The following is a 23,419-nucleotide window of genomic DNA, read 5'->3' as shown; positions in this document are numbered from 1 at the left end:
GCTACACATTAGAATCACTCGGGAAATTTAAAAAATTAGCAATGCCCAGGCCCTACTCACAGAGAGGCTGAGTTAATTGTTTTGGGTACAGCCTGGATAGCACTATGAGCTTCTGCTACATGGCTTTATGCTAGCACTGGGAATTGGTGTTGGAGGGAAAGGTAAGTATCAAAAACGTAGAGCCTGGCCATAGGTCTGTCTCTATTATACCAATCTCCTATTCCTGACATTCATAGAACTGCCCTTGCTGGCTGCAACGAACTGAGCCTTCACTTATTTAAGAACAAAGGAGAGGGACTTGGTTACGAATCCACCTGCCAATGTAGGGGACACGGGTTCGATCCCTGGTCTGGGAGGATTTCACATGCCACGGAGCAACTAAGCCCGTGCGCCACAACTACTGAGCCTGTGCTCTAGAGCTCACAAGCCACAACTACGGAGCCTGAGTGCCACAAGTACTGAAGCCCGCGTGCCACAAGTACTGAAGCCTGCGCGTCTAGAGCTGGTGCTGCACAACAAGGAGAAGACACCTCGATGAGAAGCCCGTGCACCACAATGAACAGCAGCCCCCGCTTGCTGCAACTAGCGAGAGCCCACGTGTAGCAATGAATACCCAATGCGGCCAAAAAATAAAAATAAATTAAAAAAAAACAAAACGGAAAACAAAGGAGAGAGAGGGATGACATTGGAGGAAGTGGTTAGTCAACACTCCAGCAAGGGAAGGAAAGTCCATGCTAAACATGTCTAAGGGTATCTATAATAGTATAAGAAACATTTGAAGTGCACTTTGTACTTTACACAGTATATCTCATTTGATCATATCAACAACCTCTGAAGTTGATGTTATTAATATTCCCACTTTATGGGAAAATGGAGGGATCTATAACAGGTTTGAATTTTTCCATTAACAACTAGACACATTGTTTTAATTTTTGAAATAAAATTGAATCTATTTCTGAATTCTTGTTTGCCAAGGTCAATAAACAATTCAATATAAATCACTCACCTGCCATTGGCTTGCAAGAACTCTGGTCTTAAGGACAGGATGGGAGGGCTGTGTCTTTGAACTATGGTGGTCACTGTTATCAATCCACTCCTCCAGCTACATGATGTCCTGTCACTGTTCCACTCCAGGTAGACTACAGAGAAATTCTTCCCCGAGGTCCTTTCTAATTTCTGCAAGCTTGGCCATGGAGAGTCCCATTGGTGTTCCCAAGGCTGTTGTCCTCCATAGGCATCTCTGTGCCATTCAACATTCAGGTTCACTGTGGGAAAGCTATTGGAGGCTTCCCTTCCTTATAGAACCCCATGTCTCTCCTCTCCCAGTCTTTCAGGGATCCAGCAATACTTGGGGGTCCAGGCAAGCCGTCTCCTTTCCTCGCATGGGCTGAGCCTTCCCAAAAGAAAGCTTAGGAAACACATAAAACACTATTATCTTCCCTGAGGCAAAAGAACCCAAAACTTAGACATAAGGACCTGGCTGGATTTCTTGAATGGGAAAAGGGAAAGGAACATTCTTTTTCTTTTTTGTTGATGAATTCACAGCAGCCTCAAAGACACATATTAATTATTTATAGTCCATTTTGGTACAGTGCTAGAAAGCTTCCAAAGCAAGTGAGACTGCTTTCTGGGAGCTTCTCTTTTCATCAAAATTAATCCATTGACTTAAATGGGTCTTGACACTTCATAGGTCCAAAAAAATAAAAAGTGATACCTTCACTGAAGAGGTTTGAAATTAGACACCGTATCAGGTCTTTGATAGGTAAAGACAAAACTTCAATCTTTAATGAAGGTCCTTTGAAACAGCTGACTTTTCACAGACAATTCTTCAACAGCACCCCTCCACCCCATCTTTTAAGCGTTGTTTTTATGAGACTTTTTGAGTACTAAAGATTAGTGCTTTTCCCATTGATTCTTATTCTAATAGTCACATACCTAGTTCCTGAGACAGAAGAATATCTTTAGTCAAGAAGTGCTTATAGATTTGGGGGGACCCTTGGACGATCTAAGGGCTTCTATGGCCTTACTTTCAGCTGTGGAGACCTCAGCTGTAAATATCAACATGATACAATTCAGCTGGTCTCTAGCTCTATTATCCAGTAATATAGATACTTCTAACAGTAGAGTTCTAGCCTGTTTATCTTTCTTGCAAATTAAAAAGACTGGCCTGTCTGAAGCTGAAGTTATTAGATCTCATAAAGAACCACAGTGGGGTCTGATGAATCATGGTAAGAAATCAGGGTGCACACCAATGGAGGTTTATACTACATGGTGAAAAATGGAGTGTCATTAATGGACTCTGAGAAAGACTGAGGATTCTGTGACAGGAAGAGAAGAGCAGTAGGTATCTTAATTTTCTAGAGGACTTGTACGTTGGAGCTGTCAATAATAATAACTGATACTTACTGAACATTAATCCTCACAAAAACTGTATGGGGTAAGCACTCTAATTAGTCCCACTTTGCAGATGAAGAGACTGAGTCACAGGGAAGTTACAAGCTGAGGTTGTGTTGCCAAGGTTACGTAGCTGCACAGAGGAAGTAGAGTTGGGATTTGAGCTCAGGCTCTTAATTGTGACGTTGCCTGTGTTAGGCTCATCTTCTTTATTATTGGGAGGATCTGGGGGGAACTTGCTGAAAATACCGTCTTCCTGTAATACCAGCAATGCTCCCCCGGGAAGTGCTGCCAGCCCTGATGTTGGCAGTGTTGCCCAGCCAAGTTTGCCCATGAAACTCCTTATGCATTGAATGTGTACAAAGGCAGCAACAAGAGCTAAACATTTCCTTTTCTAACCTCCCCCAGGGTTTATCAAGTAAAACAGTTACCTTAATCATCTCAAGGTCCAAGAGTTGGAACTTTGCTTTTTCCTAAGAGATGACTTTCTGGGAAGGTTTCTAACTAAGAAAACACCTTGGCAAAAGAGTAAAAAATTGACTATTTAGTGACTCTCAATCCAGGAGGCTCAGGACCTTTGGATTACTGACACAGTTCATCTGCTTTGGCAGTCATCTAGGATTTCTGGGGACTGGCACACTTTTATTAACTGACTGTTAAGCCACCAGACATGCAAATGTAGACCTGACATATTAAAATACAGTCATAAAATGCTGGGGTATTTTTTGGGTAGAGTGGCACATCTGAAGACTAAAATTACACAAGCTTCTGTCCATTTTATTCAAATCACTGACAGTGTGGCTATGACCAATCCAATTCAAGTGTCTTCTATTTATCAGACTATACAATTTTTTTAACACACTTTGATCAATAGTTCTTGCAATGCACTGAATTCCAGATGAGAGTGTTGACTAAGAATTAATATATTACTATATTTAAAATTTGATGTTTGTGATTATTAATGATTTTTAGCATGTAGTTAAGAGGGAGCAGCCACTAAGTTATTCACTTTTTTTGTTCCCAATAATTCCTTTTGATTGTAGCATTGGAGTGTCTTCTCCCCAAAGCCTTTTTTTGGCTTATACTTTTCCTTCCCCTCTCTCTGTGCAAACTTGTCCCTTTGTTCAGAATCTTCTGAATTGTCACATATTGAAACCCTTGTTGTCCTTTGATGACCAGTTTGAATGCTGCTTCTTCCATGATGCCTTCTTTGATTGCCCTGCTCTCCTCTGCAGTCTCCCAGGATTCAGCACTGGGTGGGTGTCACTCACACTATGTTTACCTCATCCTATCTGGATTTGCTGTTATTTCCATATGCATTTCACTTCACCTGCTAGATCAAGGGCTGGCAAACTTTTTCTATAAATGGCCACATAGGAAATATTTTAAGCTGTGTGGACTATATATTCTCTGTTGTAACTATTCAAATCTGCTGTTGTGTGAGATCATCCTTAGTCACTGTGTAAGTGAATTAGTATAACTGAGTTCTAATAAAACAATTTTTGGACACAAACTTGAATTTCACATAATTTTCACGTAATGAAATACTATTCTTCTTTTGAATTTTTTCAACCATATAAAATTGTAAAAACTATCCTTAGCTTGTAGGCTATACAAAAATAGGTATCTGGTGGATTTGGCTTTGCAGTTTGAACTCTCTTCAAGACTATTAATCCACAGAAGGCAAGAGCCACATGTCAGACAACTTTGTGTCTATTTTATATGCCTGCCACAAAACCTTTAGCCAAATCAATGTTATTTGTTGAATTAATGGGCAATAAAAAGAAGACAGATCTGTATCATTGAAAAAAATCAGAAAACTTGAGTGGTTTATGGTCGTTTCATTTATTCTTTCAGCAGCAAAGAAGTTTGGAGACACGAAAAAAGTGATGGATTTTGTTTGTGCAACTTTACATAAAGAGAATTAAGCCATTAAAATGCTACTGCCACGTGAAGAGCCTAATGAATAATGTAGCCACCACTTTACCTGGAGTTTTACAAAAAGAACCCTTTTGAGTTCATTTGGAATATAAATGTTTTAAATTACACATTGCTTTTGAAACGGGGGTGAGTAGGGGTTTGTATTAGTGAGCAGAAAAAGAGTAAGACATTCTGAAGCCCCTAAGAAGGACAAAAACATAAGAACGTCTGAAGGTACTTCTCAGTGTATGTTGATTACCAAATGGATTTTCTACAAAAAGAAAGTAGGGTAAGGCTGGCTATTGTTGACTTCCATTTCTTTTTCTCTTATTGTCTGAATTTTTTGCTTATGGTAAAATATACTTAATGTAAAATTTGCCATTTTAATAATTTTAAAGTGTACAGTTTAGTGGTGTGACATTAAGTACATTCACAATGTTGTGTAACCATCACCACTATTCATCTCCAGAATTTTTCATCTTCCCAAACAGAAACTCTGTACCTATTAAGCAATATTTCCCCATTTCTTTCTCCCCACAAATCCGAGTAACCATTATTCTTATTCATTTCTGTCTCTAGGAATTTGACCACTGTAGGTACCACATTTAAGTGGAATCATACAATATTTGTACTTTTGTGTCTGACTTTTTCACTAAGCATAATGTTTTCAAGGTTCATCCATGTTATAGCATGTATCAAAACTGTATTCCTTTTAATGGCTCAATAGTATTCCATTGTGTGTATATACCACATTTTGTCTTTCCATTCATATATTTTCAGTTCTTTTTTTTTTTGCAGTACGTGGGCCTCTCAGTTGTGGCCTCTCCCGTTGCGGAGCACAGGCTCTGGACGCGCAGGCTCAGCGGCCATGGCTCACGGGCCCAGCTGCTCCGCGGCATGTGGGATCTTCCCAGACCGGGGCACGAACCCGCGTTCCCTGCATCGGCAGACGGACTCTCAACCACTGTGCCACCAGGGAAGCCCTTCAGTTCTTTTGATTATATACCCAGAACTGGAATTGCTGGATCATATTGTAATTTTATGTTTAACATTTTGAGAAAAACACCAAACTGCTTTCCACAGTGGCTGCACCATTTTACATTACCACCATCAATGCACAAGGGTTCCACTTTCTCCACATTGGTTTTTTTTTTGTTTTTTTTTTTTTCTGCACCACATGGTACGTGGGATCTTAGTCCCCTGACCAGATATTAGACCAGATGAAAATCAGTCAACTCTGAGGATACAGAGGCAAAGGCACACAGATATGGAAGATACACTTATCTTTATCCACCCACTGGAATGGGCTGTGCTGGAAGAAAAAAAATTGCAAGTCTCTCTTCTAAAGCTTGTGTTATACAGTGCCTCCAATTTTCCAATTAGAGAAATAGTAGGGGTTTTATTAGAAGGAGTGACATAAGTAGTCCAGCGGCCACGGCCCACGGGCCCAGCCGCTCCGCGGCATGCGGGACCCTCCTGGACCGGGGCACGAACCCGCGTCTCCTGCATCGGCAGGCAGACCCCCAACCACTGCGCCACCAGGGAAGTCCCAGTTCAGCTTTCAAGATGACTTAAATCCTGTCTTGATACACTTCAATTTGACTGGATCAAGGATTTACCCCTATTCTAACTGCCTGCTTGAGGGAAAATAGATCCTCTTGGGAGAAGGTGGCATCATCTATAGCCTACACAATTTTTCATACTCAATATAAAGTATTCAATAAAAATTTGCCAGGCATACCAGGAGCTAGGATGATTCCATCCATTCCTGAAAACAAAAATATAATTAATTAAAAACAAATCCATTGGGCTTCCCTGGTGGCGCAGTGGTTAAGAATCCATCTGCCAATGCAGGGGACACAGGTTCGAGCCCTGGTCCGGGAAGATCGCACATGCCGTGGAGCAACTAGGCCCCTGCGCCACAACTACTGAGCCTGCGCTCTAGAGCCCGTGAGCCACAACTGCTGAGCCCGTGTGCCACAACTACTGAAGCCTGCGTGCCTAGAGCCTGTGCTCCGCAAGAGAAGCCACTGCAATGAGAAGCCCGTGCACCGCAATGAAGACCCAACGCAGTCAAAAATAAAATAAATAAAATAAATAAATCTATAAACAGCAGCAACAACAAAAACAAAGCCAAAGGTCGTTCTTTGAAAAGACCAACAAAATTGATAAGGAAAAAAAAGAGAAAAGACAGCAAATAACCAATGAAGTAATGAAAAGAGAGATCATACAAAAAATCATGCAGATTCCAAAAAGGTAATACGAGGATATGATGAACAAATTTATGCCAATACATTTAAAATTTTGAATTAAACGGAAAAATTCCTAGAAAAGCACAAATTGCTAACACTGACCTGAGAAAAAGAAAAATCAGCCTCTTGGTGCCATGTTGATTACAATGGACCTTTTTCATGTGGAGGAAGAAGTGATTTGTCCTTCTTAGAATCAACAGATCCTGTAATATAGGTTTGTTTTCCCTTCCCACAGTGCCTCTGCCGGCACCATCATTTGAAGGCTTACAAAATGCCTGATTCACTAACATGGAATCTTGAATCGTGTTGCCCCAGAACAGCAACCTATTTGTAGTGAAGGAGGTTTAATACTGGGTGTTTGACCTTGCAATGCCTTCATCCTATTATGTACTTCATAACCCAGAAGGAGCCACCCTAATGGAACAATGAAATGATCTATTAAATTCTCGTTTAAATGACCAGCTCAACAACAAAACCATGGGATTGGGATGTTGTCTTCTGGGATGTAGTATGTAGCAGATATATGATGCTCTGTCCCTAAGAAGTGGAAGAAAAATTGGTGCCTCTCACCATCATCTCAATAATTTGCTAAATGACAGAAATGTAATTTAGGCTCTGCTGGTTTAGAGGTTCTTGTTCGTAGGCATAATGATTCCACTGGGGGACACAATAAAAGTTCCACAGGACATTTAGGTATGACAGCTGCCTGGTCAGTAGGCTCCTCATACAGGCTTCAACTCACCTTATGCTGGAAGCATTACGCTCCGGGTGCCTGCTGCAGCATAACTTTTACTTTTTGCCCTGGAACTTCTCCACTGCTGCAGACACGGGGGGCTCAGCAAGCGTACACGCATACCCCAGGTTATGGGGAAGGTAATGCCCATGAAGATAACTCTTTACCAATAGTGGATGGGAGTTGATGGATGATTACTTCTCCCGGTTGATAATCAGGTGGATAATTCTGAAAAGCATTCTCTACTCTCCTTAGAAGCCTTTGGGAAAACTAAGTGCCAAGTACCACAGTGGTGACATTGATATAGCACCCCTATATAGCTTTCCTCCTTCCCTGTCTCATTCTATCTGGTGCCCCAATATTGCTGCTTGGAGTTATTTGTCAAATAAATGACAGGCACTCAAGGGTTTGTTTCAGGACTCTGCTTTCAGGGAAAGTACAAGCTTAGGTACTCTGGAGCTGATCAGACTGGGTTCAAATTCTAGGTCTGCTAACTATCTTGTGATGTTCAGAAAATCACTTAACTTCTCTGGGCTCAGTTTCCTTTTTTAGATAACAGGAATAATTATAGTATCTACTTCATAGGGTTGCTGTGAGGATTAAATAAGTTGATATTCATAAAGCACTTTGAACTGTGTCTAGCATATAGTAAGCCCTACAAAAATGTTAGCTATTACTTGTTCAAGGATCATTTTTTCATTTTATTAGTTTCTAGGAACATTTCTGTAATATTAAATATTAACTTTTTTGGTCATAGGTGTAAAGAGTATTTTCCAATTTGTCTTCAAATTGTTTATTGTGTTTTTTTGCTTACAAAATCATTTTATTTTTATAGATAAAACTATCAATTCTTTCCATTCTCTATTGTAGGCTTTGTGCTTTGTAATATTAGGCTTTCCCATTCTAATATTATAAAAATAAAATGTAATAGAAATAATTTCCCCAGACAATTCATTAAAAACAAGGTGTATCAGTATTTGCATGCTAGTTAGCTGGAAACTTGCTGGATGTCAGCAAGTTTTCATATGCATGTAAGATTCTTAGCTCATATCTGGCACATAAGTGAATATTCATCAAATTTTAGTTACTAGTTTTATTCTTCATAAAACAAAATAAAAAGAAGATCTTGACTGATTCTAGGACTAGGGCAGGGAGTATACAAGATGAGCCTGGAGCACCTTGTAGTGCTGGAAAGTAAGGAAGTGCTCAAAACAAAAATACCCACAAAAAAATCCCACAGTGATGGGGGTATGTTAAAGGGACATAGGAACCAAATGAAAGAGTTCCCAGTGACCAAAGCTTGAACAATTTGAGCAATAAAATAATGCAGTATTGGCGTATAACCCAAACTATAAAATAAATATCCATAATTCCATAGTGATATAAATAAAGTATTGAGTAAAAATATAATTAGGGACAAATAGATAAATCTATTCATGTGGAAGAATTTTCTTACTTTGCCCTTAAGGAAGTGGAGTGTGGGCTGTGCATAAATACTTCCTTATAAAGAGGACAGAACAGAAAGCAGGGAAAGGAGTGATTGCTGTGTAGCAACGTGACAAACACGACTACAGCCAGGTGGTCAATATTTTTTTTTTTTTTTTTGCTGTACGCAGGTGGACTCTCAACCACTGTGCCACCAGGGAAGCCCCCAGGTGGTCAATATTAACATCAACCTGGTAAGTCATGTTGACAGTATGTACTCTTGACATGATGTGAGGATTATGGCCCTTTACCTCTGTAGTCTTGCCCCCAAATAACCCCAGTCCAATCATGAGAAAAAAATTAGACAATCTGAATTGAGGGGCATTGTACAGAGTGACTTCAGAACAGTCAAAGTCACCGAAAGAAATAATGTCTGAAAAACTGTCACAGCCAACAGGTGCTTAAGGGGACATGATGACTAAATATAATGCAGGATCCTTGATGGGATCCTGGAACAGAAAGAGGGCGTTAGGTAAAAGTTAAGAAAATTGAGTAAGTATGGACTTTAGTTCATAATAATGTATCAATAATGGCTCATTGATTGTTACAAATATACCATACTGATGTGAATTGTTAATAATATGCTAAAATGGTTGGAGGATATATGGGAGCCCTCTGTACTATCTTTGTGACTTTTATGTAAATCTATTCTACAATTAAAAAGTTTTTTCAAAAAAGAATACTTTGAGGGGCTTCCCTGGTGGCGCAGTGGTTGAGAGCCCGCCTGCCGATGCAGGGGACACGGGTTCGTGCCCCGGTCCGGGAAGATCCCACATGCCGCGGAGCGGCTGGGCCTGTGAGCCATGGCCGCTGGGCCTACGCGTCCGGATCCTGTGCTCCGCAACGGGAGAGACCACAACAGTGAGAGGCCCATGTACCGCAAAAAAAAAAAAAAAAAAAGACTTTGAGGAGTACAAAGTATATTGCAGCAGATATGAATGTAATCAAAGAACTTATACCACATAGTGAGAATCTTTTCTAAAAAAATTAATTAATTAATTGATTGATTTTGGCTGCGTTGGGTCTTCGTTGCTGTGAGCGGGCTTTCTCTAGTTGTGATGAGCGGCGGGCTACTCTTCGTTGCGGTGCTCAGGCTTCTCATTACTGTGGCTTCTCTTGTTCTGGAACATGGGCTGCAGGTGCACGGGCTTCAGTAGTTGTGGCATGACGGGCTCAATAGTTGTGGCTCGCGGGCTCTAGAGCACAGGCTCAATAGTTGTGGCCCTCAGGCTTAGTTGCTCCATGGTATGTGGGATCTTCCCCGATGAGGGCTCGAACCCATGTCCTCTGTATTGGCAGGCGGATTCTTAACCACTGTGCCACCAGGGAAGCCCCACGTACTGACTATCTTAATGTAGGTAAGTGGTTGGTGGGATGGGATTACAGAAAAGAAAGAGACTCTCTGGGAGAGGTAGAGGAGCTCTTACCACAAAGGGGAAAATATTTGAGCTGAGGCTTGAGGAAAAAATAGCAGTTGGTCAACAATTACTTTTCTTGTTTAGCTTGCATTTACTTAAACATTGCTGAAGCTCAAGAACCGAGATGCATCTTCTACATTTTGAAGTGCTTCTTGGCGTGCCCCATCTTAACGTCTGTTTCTCTGGACTGAACTCTTATAGTCCTTTGCCTACTGCATTATCCAGTTACTAGGAAGATATTAGCAGAAGTGGTTTTTAAATGGATTTTATGATTCTGTTCTTGCTCTAAAGGTCTGAAGTCCATCTTCAAGATTTAGTTGTCACAAACCTTTTTTTTTTTGCGGTACGCGGGCCTCTCACTGTTGTGGCCTCTCCCGTTGCGGAGCACAGGCTCCGGACGCAGAGGCTCAGCGGCCATGGCTCACGGGCCCAGCCGCTCCGCGGCAGGTGGGATCTTCCCAGACCGGGGCACGAGCCCGTGTCCCCTGCATCGGCAGGCGGGCTCTCAACCACTGCGCCACCAGGGAAGCCCTGTCACAAACCTTTTGATTGCAGTTTCAGGGTTTCTCATCCTTGAATTAGTGAAATTTGAGGGCAGATAATTCTTTGTTATGGGATGGGGTGGGGGATGGAGTGGGTGGAGAGGTTTGTCCTGTTCATTGTAGGTTGTTTAGCAACATCCCTGGTCTCTACCCACTAGATGACAGTACAACCCCCAGTCACAACAACCAAAAAGGTCTCCAAATATTGCCAGATATCCCCATGGGACATTAGAGAAATAATGCTCCTTTTATAACTCAGATTGCAATGTTAATTGTAGGCCCTAAAGTCAAGGAGAGCTAAGGAGAGGTTAAAACTCTGAAATCCCTTTAGGATATTTCCCACAGTATACAAGATCTCAAGATCTCTTTAGAGTAGGTTGCATCTTGTGAGGTCTGATATGGGTGAAATGCCAGAAGCCAAATGCAGAGTTTATACTGTTTTATTTCATTCGTTCATTTATTCGTTCTGCAAACATTTACTGAGGGTTTGCCATGTATCAGGCCCCATGCCAAGTTCTGAGAATTTGATGTTGAATAAGACAGACCCAACTCCTTTGATACGGAGCCTGGCTGAATTCTGATGCAAGTCCCCAAACAAAGTCAGACATCGAAGACTGGAGTTACGTCTAATGGTGATACTGAGATAGTTGTCCTAATTGATTTCACCTGGAGGATCATATATGGATCCTGACTTTACGTAGGCCCTTTCTTCATGCACGTACTGCTCCTTATCACATACCTTTCTACAACCTCCAGCCCTCTCACAACCCCTGAGATAAGAGATGGACTGTGGCACTGAAGGGATTGGATTGGTCTTCTGGCTCTTAAGAGTCATTATCCAGGCAGATGTTTTCACTGACCTTTGCCTACAGAAACTGCTCCTAAGAGAGAGGAATTTGAAAGCAGGAGGCTCACCACGTTGACCCTGCTACTGTATTCCTAGCCTTCCTCATGATGCACTATCAAGTGGCCCTGCACAGACTCTTGACTGGGGCTTGTGGTGGCGTCACCATCTGAACACGTGTGCCTGCCTTAGGCCCGCCTGACTGCCAGGGCTTCCTGCCATCCTGTCTTTAAGTCCTAAGTTTTTCAGGCAAGTCCTGATTTTATTGAACTCTTTTTTTGCAGTTAGTGAGACTCATTAGATTCTCTACTGTTTCTTTAAACCTCTGCCAAGATGTTCCCTGTGACTATATTTGCAAAGAAGGAGAATTCCCTTGTCATATTACACCTGGTGTCTCCGTTTTTGGTTTGGAAAACGTGGCTGCTGCCCTTGGTTGTCCTTTTAGGTGTGGCTGTGGCTTTTCCAGGCCTGGCTACCCACTAGGAACAGGCAGCTGACTTACGGCTCAGGACCTGGTCCTGAGGCTGGCAAGTCAGAAGCTGGAAAAAAAAACAACAAAAAAATGTTCTTTCCTTGTGAATGGCAGTTGTTATTACATCAGAAGCACACTGGGGCTGCCTGGTAGGTGAGATACCTTATGATGTCTTTTCGGCAATTTTTTATGGTTTCAGTCTGGCTCTGTTTTACAAGGGGCAGAGATCCATTCAAACTCACTCAAGAAAAAGGAGGATGATTGTAAGGATAATCTAGGTTAGAAACTAGACCTGGAGTGCAGTCAGGAATTTCATCAGCCCCATGAGACTCTGTCTATATCTCCGCCCTCAAGGCTGGGAAAGCAGACAGTATGTTTGAGGAACCAGGTGGAGGCCAGTGTGTCTGGATAGTCATATGAGGTTCACAAGATGGTCAGTGTGAACCTTCACTCCAGATCATTCAAGAGCTTGTAGCTGTGCTAAAATTTTTGAATTTTATTCCAGGAATAAATGAGGAAACTACTGAAGTGTTAAGACCAGGTGACTGATATGGTCTGGATGACTGAAAAAAATTACTCTGGCTTCAGAGGGAGAAGATTTCAGGAGGCCAAGGGAACACAACAAGTGTGACAAGAGCTGGGCTGGGGGAAATCAAGAGAGCTATGAGGGCATATCCTCTTAAGTCAGTAGCAGTGGTTAGGGAAGGCTTCTTGGAAGAAGAGATATTTTAAATGAGACTGGAAAGTTGAATAGGAATTAACCAGATGAAGGGAAGCATTGGGAGGAGAATAATATTCTAGCCAGAGGGAATAATAGGAGAAAACCCTGGGAGACAAGAGAGGAATTGTCCTTGTGGAGGTTATGACTTGATGCAAAGTTTCTTAAACTTAAAAAAAAATTATTTTATTTTAACATAATTTTAATCTCACAGAAAAGTTGCAAGAATAGTGCAAGAGACTCCCATACGCCCTTTGCCCATTTGTTCTCTTTCTCTCTTCGTAATTGATAAATTATGAACTCATGTTCCTGAACCTCTATTTATTTATTTATCGGCTGTGCCACACTGGCAGGATCTTAGTTCCCAGACCAGGGATTGAACCCCAGCCCCGGCAGTGAAAGCACGGAGTCCTAACCACTGGATGGCTAGGGAATTCCCGTTTCTGAACCTTCAAATACTTCAGGATGTATTTCCTAAAAAACAAGGACGTTCTCGTTCACAACCAATATCATACATTATAGGATATTATTATTCAATCTACAGTCCATATTAAAATACTTCTATTTTTTCCCAATAATACCCTTTAAAGCTATTTCTCTCCCCAGTCCAAGTCCAACCCAAGGCTGTGCATTGCATTTAGTTGTCTTATCTCTAAAAAGTCCCTCAGCCTTTCTTTGTCTTTTGTGACCTTGCCAACCTGAAGTGTACAGGTTGATTATTTTATAGAATGTCCCTCTGTTTGGATTCTTCTGATGCTTTCTCATGATTGTGTTATGCATTTGTGTAGGTATACCTTGTGGTATCTGCTTTGTTTACCATGTGTCTAGCTTCGGTAATCCTGATGCATCTGCCCTGCATGCATATGCTAGACACACCTTGTCCTGATAATATACCTGAGTCACCTTGCCTTGACCTCCTGCCTCCTCCAGAGTTTTGGGGTGGGGGGAGTTATGTTCAAATACTAACTATCCAATCCTAAACGTGCTTGCCCTGCCCGTCTGTTCCCTGTTCCTTCCCATGGAAATCACAATAAAGGTGCTTGCCCACAATTCTCCCCCTTTTCCTCTCTGAGTTATGACTCTGTTGGTTGCCTGTGTGGCCCCCGATGTCCTGACTTGTTTTACTCTGTGAGTATAATAAACTATCTTTTCAGTGGCCATCATTTCCTGATCTGTTGGCCTTACCATACCTAAGTAATAATAAAACCTATTAAAACACCTGCCCGTTTCTTCACTTAAAGTTACTATTTTCTCTAATTAACGAGGAATTTGTGGGGAGGTACCTCAAACTTTTTTGACTGAGATGCATAATAAGAAATACATTTTACATAGTGGAATGCCTGTTTCACAAGAGCTTTGTGAAACAACTCATGCTCTTTCCATATGAAAGTTATTTTAGTGTCTATTCTGCTCTGTTTTATTTGAAAATAAGTCTTGTCTGACCTACTACCTTGATTTCATAACCCTCTAATAGTTAATTACCTTTGTTTGAAAGCACTAGTCTGGTGGAAATATCACTTTGATCATCTGTTTGCAGAATGGAAAATAGATGTGAGAGGGCAGACTGACAGCCAGGAACCCATGATAAGTTTCTGACCATAGTTCGGGTGAGAGAGGTTGGTGGCTACTGGCAGTGAGATTGAGAGAAATGGGTGAGTTTGAGAGAGAAGTGAGTGGATTGAGGAACTTGCATATGGAGTGGGGAAGAGAGAGGAGTCAAGAATGACAATTTCGGCCTTGGCCTGTGGGGTGGATGGTGGTGCCCCCTACTGAGACAAGAAACACTGAAGGTTTATGGTTCAGGCTCCATCATGTTGAGTTCGAACTCTTAGGGACATTGGCTTGGAACTGTCCAGTGGGCAGTTAGCTCTGTGGCACTCAGGAGGCAAATCTGGGTTAGATTATTAGCAAGCCGAAGTTGGATCATACTCAAGGAGATTTTACAACTTTATGTCCACTGCAGGAAGCAGAAGTTGGATCAGGATAGGAACAAATGCTCTGAAAATATTTCTAGTAATTTGGCGTTGAGATGCATAATAACATAGACAAGTCAAAAATAAATTTTAGGAAATCAATGAACACAAATTTACTAGTATAAATTTCACTTTTCCGTACTTTCCTGTCTCTTTTGGTTAACTGCGCTGTAATGTATAGATGCATAGATGTAGAGAGAAATGTGGAACATAAAGAAATTACACGTTTGCATTACGTAGAAACAATGCTGGCATAAATCACAACTGCGTTAGCCTGTGCTTTGCCGGATGCTGGTTCTTAGTTGTAATCCTCCAAATCTAGCAACAGGCATTCTCAGGTATAGATGCGGAGATAAAGACATGCGCACGGTGCAGGCTGTAAAAGACGCTTGGTTTTAAGTGGCACGAGTTTGGAACTGTATTGAAAAAAATGGGGTTTTCTAGTGGAAAAGAGTGTGGATGTGTGAGTTTACATACAGTGTTGGGAATGATGGGCCGTGCTTCGTTATTGGTCCCTCATCCTCCATCTCCACCCCTTTATCTGCTCCACTCCCTCCCACCCCCCTCCATTCTTCCCCCCTTCTCCGGCGTTATTCTGGGATTAACGGCGGGGTCGGCCCCATACACAAACGCAGCTGGTTTGTACGGTCAGCCTGAGCCCTGCTGTGCAACCACGTCAGGAATTCCAGTAAGTTGGCAACACTGGAGCACAAAGACAACAACAATGAGGGAAACCCTTCAGTGCAGAAAGGAATGTTTGGAGCGGGGGCTGCTACAGTGAAAGGACACAACCCCCCCCCCCATCGCGCCTGCGCTCACCCTCCCGCACCTCCGCGGGCCCACGCGCGCCCTGGGAGGGACGCAGCCCCTCCCGCGCCTGCTGTGCCCCCGCCCGCGCGCCGCTGTAGGCGCGCGCCTCCCGCGCCCGTCGCAGCTCTTTGTAACTCGGTGGTGCGGGGACGCTCATTGACTATGCAGCGCGGCTCCGGCGGGCGTCGGAGCGGCTTGACCCCGGCGCGGTCTCGTACCATCGCCCCGGCCGCCCGGAACCGGCATAAATCACCCGCTGAGACTAAAGTGCAGCTTCTTGCCCCCTCGCCCCTTCCCTCCTCCCACTCGCCTCGTCCCCCTTACTTCCCAGCCCCCCTGCCCCTCGGGTCCCCAATCCTGCCTCCTCCTCGGCGCCGCCCAGCGCCAGACTCTGTGCAGGGAGGCACATAGCGTTCCAGTGACTTTGGTCAGAGCAGAGAACTCTGGATTCCCAGTCCTCGAAAAGAAAGCCACAGAATCTCTCCCGCCCCTTCTCGCACCCTACTCTTTTCATGGCGAAGTTTTCTCTATCTGTGGCTATTTCTCTCGTCTTGTCTTTCAAAAATAATACCTATCTCTCCCTTCCACCTCCCCGCAAAGCTTCACCAACCACTAAATTCCGACTGTTGGGGGTCAGCAGAGTCCCACAAGATCCATGCTCGGGGGACTACGTGGGTGTTGGGCTGCCGCCTTCACGTCCATGACCCCTCTGGCTGAGGGAATGGGCTGCTGACTCCCTGGACCAGGGCCTGGCTCCTGGGGCAGGAAATTCTGGGGTGACCCCTGGCCCGGAAACGGCCCCTCCTCACACAGGGCTCCCAGTGGCCAGGAAAGAGGTTGCACCAACCCTCCTTCTTTCTGTGGGCACTGGAGTCACATATCGGGTGAGCTGTAAGGTTAGCTCACAGTGCTTTTGGTCGGCGCCCACCCCCGCCCTCGCCACCCTGGCTAACGCTGCCCCAAAGAAAGGAACTGCGGGGCCCTCTGAACCCCTTACGTTTCTCCCTCACATAAAGGGGCACCAGCATCATCGAGAAGACGTCCATTCTTTCAATTTTGCTTCAAAATGGACAGATTTGTACAAAGTGCGATTTGGCTGTGACACCTGTAGACGTGGTGCTTAAGAAAACTAAACAAGGATCCGAGGCGCCCCCCTGCCCCCAATATTGATCCAACTCCCCCCATAACTTGTAAAAACCCCATCTCAGCGCCCTAAGGGGGAAACCGAGGTGTCCGAGGGAGCCTGAGGATTGCAGACTAGAGAATGGTCTCAAACCTCTGCAGCCTCTTTACTTCTCTTTCCCCTTCCCTTCTCTTCCTTCTCTTATTTTTTTCCCCCCTTTTCAAAAACTGTAGAGGTGGCAGATATCCGCGTGGACCGCCTAGCGGACTTCAGTGCGGAGGCAAATCCTGCCCGCGTGTGAGTGTGTCAATGTGAGTGTGTGACTGTGAGGGGCGTGTGTGCGCGTATGAATGACCGCGTGTACCTGGGAAGTGTGCGTGCACGTGTGCGTGTGTGCGCGCGAGGGAGCGTATGAGACTGCGTGTGAGGAGTATGTGCCTCTGTGTGCGCGAGGCTGTTTCTGTAGGAGTGCATGCGTGAGTGTGCACCCGTGTGTTCGGGTCCCCGCTCCTCTCGGAGCTGCAAAGTGCAGGGGGCGGGCCGGGCGGCAGGGGGCCTGCCCCGCGGGATTCCCGCATGCTAGTTCCGGGGCGGGCGGGTCTAAAGGGCTTTATGCACTGTCTGGAGGGTGGGGACTGGCGCGGGTAGAAAACGGGATGTCTCGGGCGCGGGGCCCGGCTTTCTGCCACTGGGAGCCCGCCGAGGTGCGGGCCTGAAGGAGCGCTCTCCAGCGGAGGCGCTGCAGTGCTGAGTGCGACGCGCGCCCACCTCCCGGGGAAGGAACGGCGAGGCCGGGGACCCGGACCGTCGCGGGGATGGAGCGTAGGGCGTCGGCGGCGTGCACGCTGCTGCTGGCTTTCGCCGCCTGCCTGGCGCCGGCCAGGGGCCGAGGTAAGAGCTCACCGGCCGGAGTTCCGCGCGGAGCGCCGGACTTCCCCGCCTGGGGCAGGGTCGGGTCCGCGGACAGGCGGAGGGGACCGCGGCCGGCAGAGGCCAGGAGCGGGCGGCGGCGCGGCGGCTCCCCCTGGGGCGCTCAGGTTGCCCAGCGCTGGCAGAGCGGGAGCGCCCCTCTTTCGCCCGCCCGGGAAGTGAGCTGTCGCAAACTTGAGAAAGCAGCCCCTCCGGTTTCGGTGACAGCGCACCCCACGGGGACCCCGCCTTTGTTCCCATCGGGGTTTGTCCCAACCCTTCTGGAAGGCACTTTGCGGTTCTCCCCGCGAGTCCGCAGCCTGCTCCCCCCGCTGGTTTACTCTCTCCGGGGCCGAGCGGTCCTTGGCGCTGCTCGGTGCGCAGTTTTCCACCTGCAGCGCCCGGCCCGCGAGTCCCTTCGCGCGCCCAGGCTGCGGGCTCGAGCACCCCGCCTCTCTTCAGCAGCGAAACTTGGTCTCGCCGTGACCCCCAAGAGACCGTATTTCGATAAAGATCATTTACGAGCCAAGATAAGGCCGGGAGGTGGGATTGGTCGAGAGAGCGGCTGATGTGCTGCAGCGTTTTCTTGAAGGGTTTCCCTTTCCACCCGGGAGGGGGGGGCTTTTGTGTTGATGAATGGGCCCGTCTGCGCGGCCAGAGTTTTGAGGGCTCGAATGGAGAAAGTTTCTGCTATGAAGAGCTGTAAACTTCTCTCAAGTCGTCGGGGAGTTTTCGTTTTTTTACAGAAACAGGCGAGGGAAAGAGGAGGAGCAAGTAGTGGAGAGAATAAAAATAGTAAGATGAAAAGGAGAGAAGACAAGCAAGCAGAGAGCAAAAGGGAGAGAAGGAGGGGAGAGAGAGCGGGGAGAGAGAGGGAGAGGGAGAGAGAGAGGGAGAGAGGGAGAGAGGAAGCTAGGGATGAATGGGAAGGGCGAGGAGGCAGGGGAAGCAGCGAGCTCTCTCCCTGGCTTTGCGTTGCTAGGTAGCAGCCAAGAGCTGCGTGTGACCGACCGCCAGACAGACAGAGCGAACTCTGCTGCCTCCACGGGGACTAATCTGTCTGTGGGGAATGGGAGACCCCCCCCCCTTCCCCTCCTGCTCGGACAACTTAATTGCCCTACAATGAAAATGAAACCCCTATTGTTGTAGGATTAGCCAAAGCAATAAATTGATTTCCCTGGATCACATATTGGGATTGACGGGTGGGGACTGCAGAAGCCCCCATTGATGACGGAGAGAGGGGAGGGCTTGTGGATGGGCTGTGGCATGTATTCAAATGGTTAATCTGCTTTCTTTCCTCAATTCTTAGCGTAAGCTCCTTAGAAGGAATCAACTAAGTAATTATACAGCAACTCCTAGCAGTACCCATTGCAGACTTCCTGGGAAGAAGTTTGGAAACGCCAACAAACCCCACTGGTTGTGTAAAAATCTTTGGAAAAGGAGGGGAGGCAGGGGGAGAACGTCAATAATTCTAACTTTGAACACCTTTTCTCACTGTTGGTAACACAGAAAGAGGATTTATTATTATTGTGGAGGGTTTACTGCAGTGCTTAGGGTTATATATATCTTGTGTCCTAAATATAGCCATAGGATTTACTGTATGTTCCTGTCAGTGCCTGGCAAAAGGAAATGTTGTCCGGATTCAACTGGGATACATCTGGGTTGTCCGCATACAACCAAAACAGATGTTCTCTTCCCTGGATTGATGGTTTAGTCACCAAATAACCTGTACTTACTCTTCTTGGTAGTTTAGACCCATCCATCTTTCATTCTATAATAATAATAACATAATAATAATAAGTATAGTAATAGTAACATATCATATACTTATATATGTGGCAGGCCCTGTTCTAAGTATTTTACACTTCTTGACATTTAATCTTCACCATACCACTTTGAAGTAAGTACTCTTACTGTTTCAGTTTTACAGATGGGAAATGGAGGCATAGAGCAATGAACTTGCCTAAGGTCATGCTGCTAGGAAATCACAGAGCTGTGAGGCAAATCTAAGAGATTCTGACTCCAGAGGCTATAATTTAGCTCCTACTGTATGTGGCTCTCTATCTCTTTTGTACCAAAAATGTCATGCCCCCTAAGTTACTGTCCCCGTGTGAAGTTACTAAGGAAGCTGAGGGGCATTTTGCAAGTTTTTGCCACATAATGTAAAGTCTGCTTACTGCTCATAACTAGATATTTTCAGAAACTCTTTTCTGGTTTCTATCACCTGAATCCTACTGTCCTCACTCCCAGTCCTCCTTGATCATTTTTACATACATGTCCTCTGAATGTCCTCAACCTGGGTGTTTAAGAAGATTTCTAGATTCCTGTTGTATTGATTTTTGATTTAGATGAAGTAAAGTATGATGACAGTGTAAATGCCCTTATTTTAGCATAAAATATTTCAGGTAAGATCTTACTGCAAACTTTGTATCATTAGAAGTTGGAAAGAGTGTCATAGTTAGTCTTTCAAAAAATACCACATATCTGTAGCTAAAAATTATTTGCATTGTCCTCTATTTTGTATAATGCTGTTTAAGAAAAAAAAAAATGTGGGAGGGCCTGAACTCCATCAATGGCTTCACTACTTTCTAGCTGTGTGACCTTGGGGAAGTCATTTAACTTTGCATGGCTCAGATTGCTTATCTGTAAAATTGGTATGCTAATGAGAGAATCTGTTCCATGACATTTTACGAACATAAAGAGATAAATGTGCTTAGTGTGGTGTAAGGCATGGTAGACAGTTTTCAGAAATAAACTAGCAGCTCTTTTTATTATATTGATCAACAATAAATGTTACTTTTTTTTTTTGCTTACTACTCATATTTCTAATTTCCAAATGCACATAGGAAAGTCTTTAAGCATTTTCCATTTAACGTTTCTTTGAGGAATTCCCAGATTCCAGGATGTGATTTGAAGTTTTTTGAGAAAATGGTATTGATTCTCAGGACAATGATATTCTTTCATCCAACAGAAGTTTGGTTGTGCCCTTAATAGTATCAGCTTTTATGACAATTACATCTTTGGGTGCAGTTTATATGGTTAAAAGGATTGTGTGGCCAACAAGAAACAGGCAACATTTTGGTTCCATCACATCTCTGATACCTGCTTCTGCTTTTATTTCACAGCAGTTGGCTTCTCTTTCTCTAATTGAAGTTCTTCCTTGCCAGTCTTTGGGGCTTCTGCTTAAACTCCCTTCAACAGTGTGCTTGTCCTGTTTTAATAGAAACTTTAATAACCTTAGATATCAACTGGTCTTGCATTATTTTATAGATAAGTAACTAAACCCTGGAGGGAGACTGAAAGGGAGTGAAAGGGTGGGGATTAAGTGCCTTGCCTAAGGGCGTATGACCTGTGATAGAGCCAGGATCTGAACCTGAGTCTCCTCTCCTCATTCTACAGGACCTTTTTTAGAGACATGTCCTCTAAATGTCCCCAGGTTGAGGAAATTTCTAGATTCCTTTTTTGTTGATCCTGACTTATCAGATGAGGCAAAGTATGATGACGAGATCTGATCTTGGCGAATCTTCAGTTGGATGGGTCACCTGTCTCAGGCCTAAGCTGAATCTTATGATAACCATGTGTTTTTAGCTTGGTCCAGAACTTATGCCATGTCAGCACCCCAACTCCCAAAGTCTCTGCCTCTGGATCCATTTTTCAAAACCTTGGGCCATCAGCTCATATTCCTGAAGGTCTCTGGGTTTTGTAGTGAAGGCTGCTACATGACTAGATTTTTAGTCTTATTCAAGGTAATTATTCGGTCATGGTTAATCACTGTCCATGTTCTTTAGTCATGTGCTCTAAGAACACTGACAGGTTTCAAAAAATGTAAATTAAAAGTTAAAAAAATCATTTTAAAATAATGATATCAAGAACTTAAATGTATTTCCCATGTGACTAGAAGCACATTGCAATGTTGTCTTTGGGGTTTCTGCTAGGTCCTAGTAGCTAGAACAAGGTATGTAGAAAGTTGAGGTGCTTACAGCAGTTTGTTGAATTGAAAAGAGTTGGTATAACTCAAATAGTTATATCATATTCTATTAACTTTGTGATCTTGAGGAATTAAAAAAAATTGTCACCACTGTGGCATTCCACAAACATTTATTAATAAGTATCCACAGTGTGCTAGTGAGTCAGCAGTATCAACACTGCAGAAAGGTTAAGGAGGATGAGAACTGAAAAGAGGAATCTAGGTTTCACAATTAAAATGGTCTGCAACTTTGCCTTTAAGATTCTGAGATCGTCATTCTCTAGTTCCTAATAACTCTGGCTATGATCTCACCAATATTAGAAAGATTTGACACGTTCCAGCCTCAGTGTTTTGGGCTGCTTCTTTAGAATGATCAGGTTGGTAGATGTTTTGAAATGTCAGAGACATTTCTTTGATGCTCCCCATGTTTCTATAGGGGTCTGTGCAAATGTTTCCTAATTGATTTCTTGACAGTCTTAGCATTGTGAGACAAAGTAGGAAGAGTGTGAGATTTTGGGGTTAGGGGATCTGGGTTTGAAACTTGCCCCTGCCATTTGCTATCTGGGAAATTCATCACAGTGTACTCAACTGCTCTGGATTGGTTTTATCTGTAAAACAGGCATATGTCTACCTGATAGGGTGGCTATGCCAATTAACTGAGATGCGTGTGAAGTGTTCTTTAGACTGTGAGGTCCCATATATTCTTCTATCCATCATTACTGCCTTCTTCAAGGATCTAACTTTTTCCAAACTTGAGAAGATATTGTATCTTGGTATCCTTTTTTTATTTTTATTTTTTTAATACAACCGATCCTTCGAGTGATATTCCTGGGCATGTTTGACATAGTGCTTTAGTGACTACAACAACTTTACATAGTAGTCTAAATTCTCATGTTTGTGAATGACAGAAACCTAAGTTAAACTGCTTGAAGCCAAAAGGGAAGTTTATTGAAATATGGAATTGAAAAGCTAGAGCCATTAGGTTGAACCATATGGGATTTTGCTGTTTTTCTAGGTCAGAAATAGTCAAATATGGCAATTTCACTTGGTTCAACCTAGTACAAATGGGGGCTCAGCATATGTCATGCTGATCTGGATTCTCTTTCTATCTTCTGGCCCTGAGATGACTCTGTTCTCTTGCGTGTTCTTCTCTGGTGTTAATGGCTTCTGGAGCCACATCCTTTCATGTCATGTCCAATGGGAAAGAGCAAGAGTTTTTGTCTTAATTGTTCTCTGCAAAAGTCTCAGTTGCATTTCAGGGGCTCTGCTTAGGTCATAAGCTTATCAGAGAACCAATCGCTGTATCCAGGGATGTGAAGTGTGCCTATAGCTTAGACTTGAGTCACATGCTTGGTCCCTGAAGTCATAGACTAAGGCTAGACCCCAGAGGGAAAATTGGGTAAGGCTCCCAGGAGAACAGATGTAGGGCTGCAAAAACAACATGCGTCTAGAACACCTTATCAGATAAAACCATTTTTCCACGTTATGTATGAAGACAGACTTGAAAAGGCTGTAGAAATTTCTCAAGAGCAGGCAGTCCTGGGGTAACTCAATAATTGAAGGGGGAAAAGTATTGGAAACATTTAAGGCAAAAGACATGGTGCTGTGTTCGTGTGGTCATGTTGCAACTAGAAGATTTGCTTGTAGCCTAAAGGATTCTTATTTGGAGCAGAACTTTGTGATGGACAGGAACGTTCCAGAAAATGAGCTGAGAAATCAAAGCAAGGAGCTCTTGAGTCCATTGTAGGATTTCATTTTTCAGTGAGTCCTAGGTCCTTGCTCCTTTTCCAACTTACTTCATTTGTTTTTATTCCCCAGATGTTGTCCCTTTTCCAGGCACTAGACCTTGGCTGTGAGAA

At 44.0% G+C, this 23,419-nt stretch overlaps 1 protein-coding gene across 1 annotated transcript in view; it reads left to right on the top strand.

Moving 5' to 3' along the window:
• Positions 1–17,499: 17,499 nt before the first annotated feature.
• The window catches only part of LRP2 (LDL receptor related protein 2), a gene marked incomplete at both ends in the record, with an annotated part of 195,552 nt that continues 189,632 nt past the window's right edge, over positions 17,500–23,419 (top strand). The window contains one exon of the mRNA XM_082840763.1: positions 17,500–17,575. Coding sequence (XP_082696889.1) covers positions 17,500–17,575 — 76 coding nt within the window. The remainder of the gene's footprint in view (positions 17,576–23,419) is intronic.

Source organism: Leucopleurus acutus, assembly GCF_964270905.1.
Source record: "Leucopleurus acutus genome assembly, chromosome: 6".
NCBI lineage: Eukaryota > Metazoa > Chordata > Mammalia > Artiodactyla > Delphinidae > Leucopleurus > Leucopleurus acutus.
This window is presented reverse-complemented; position numbering and strand designations above follow the sequence as displayed.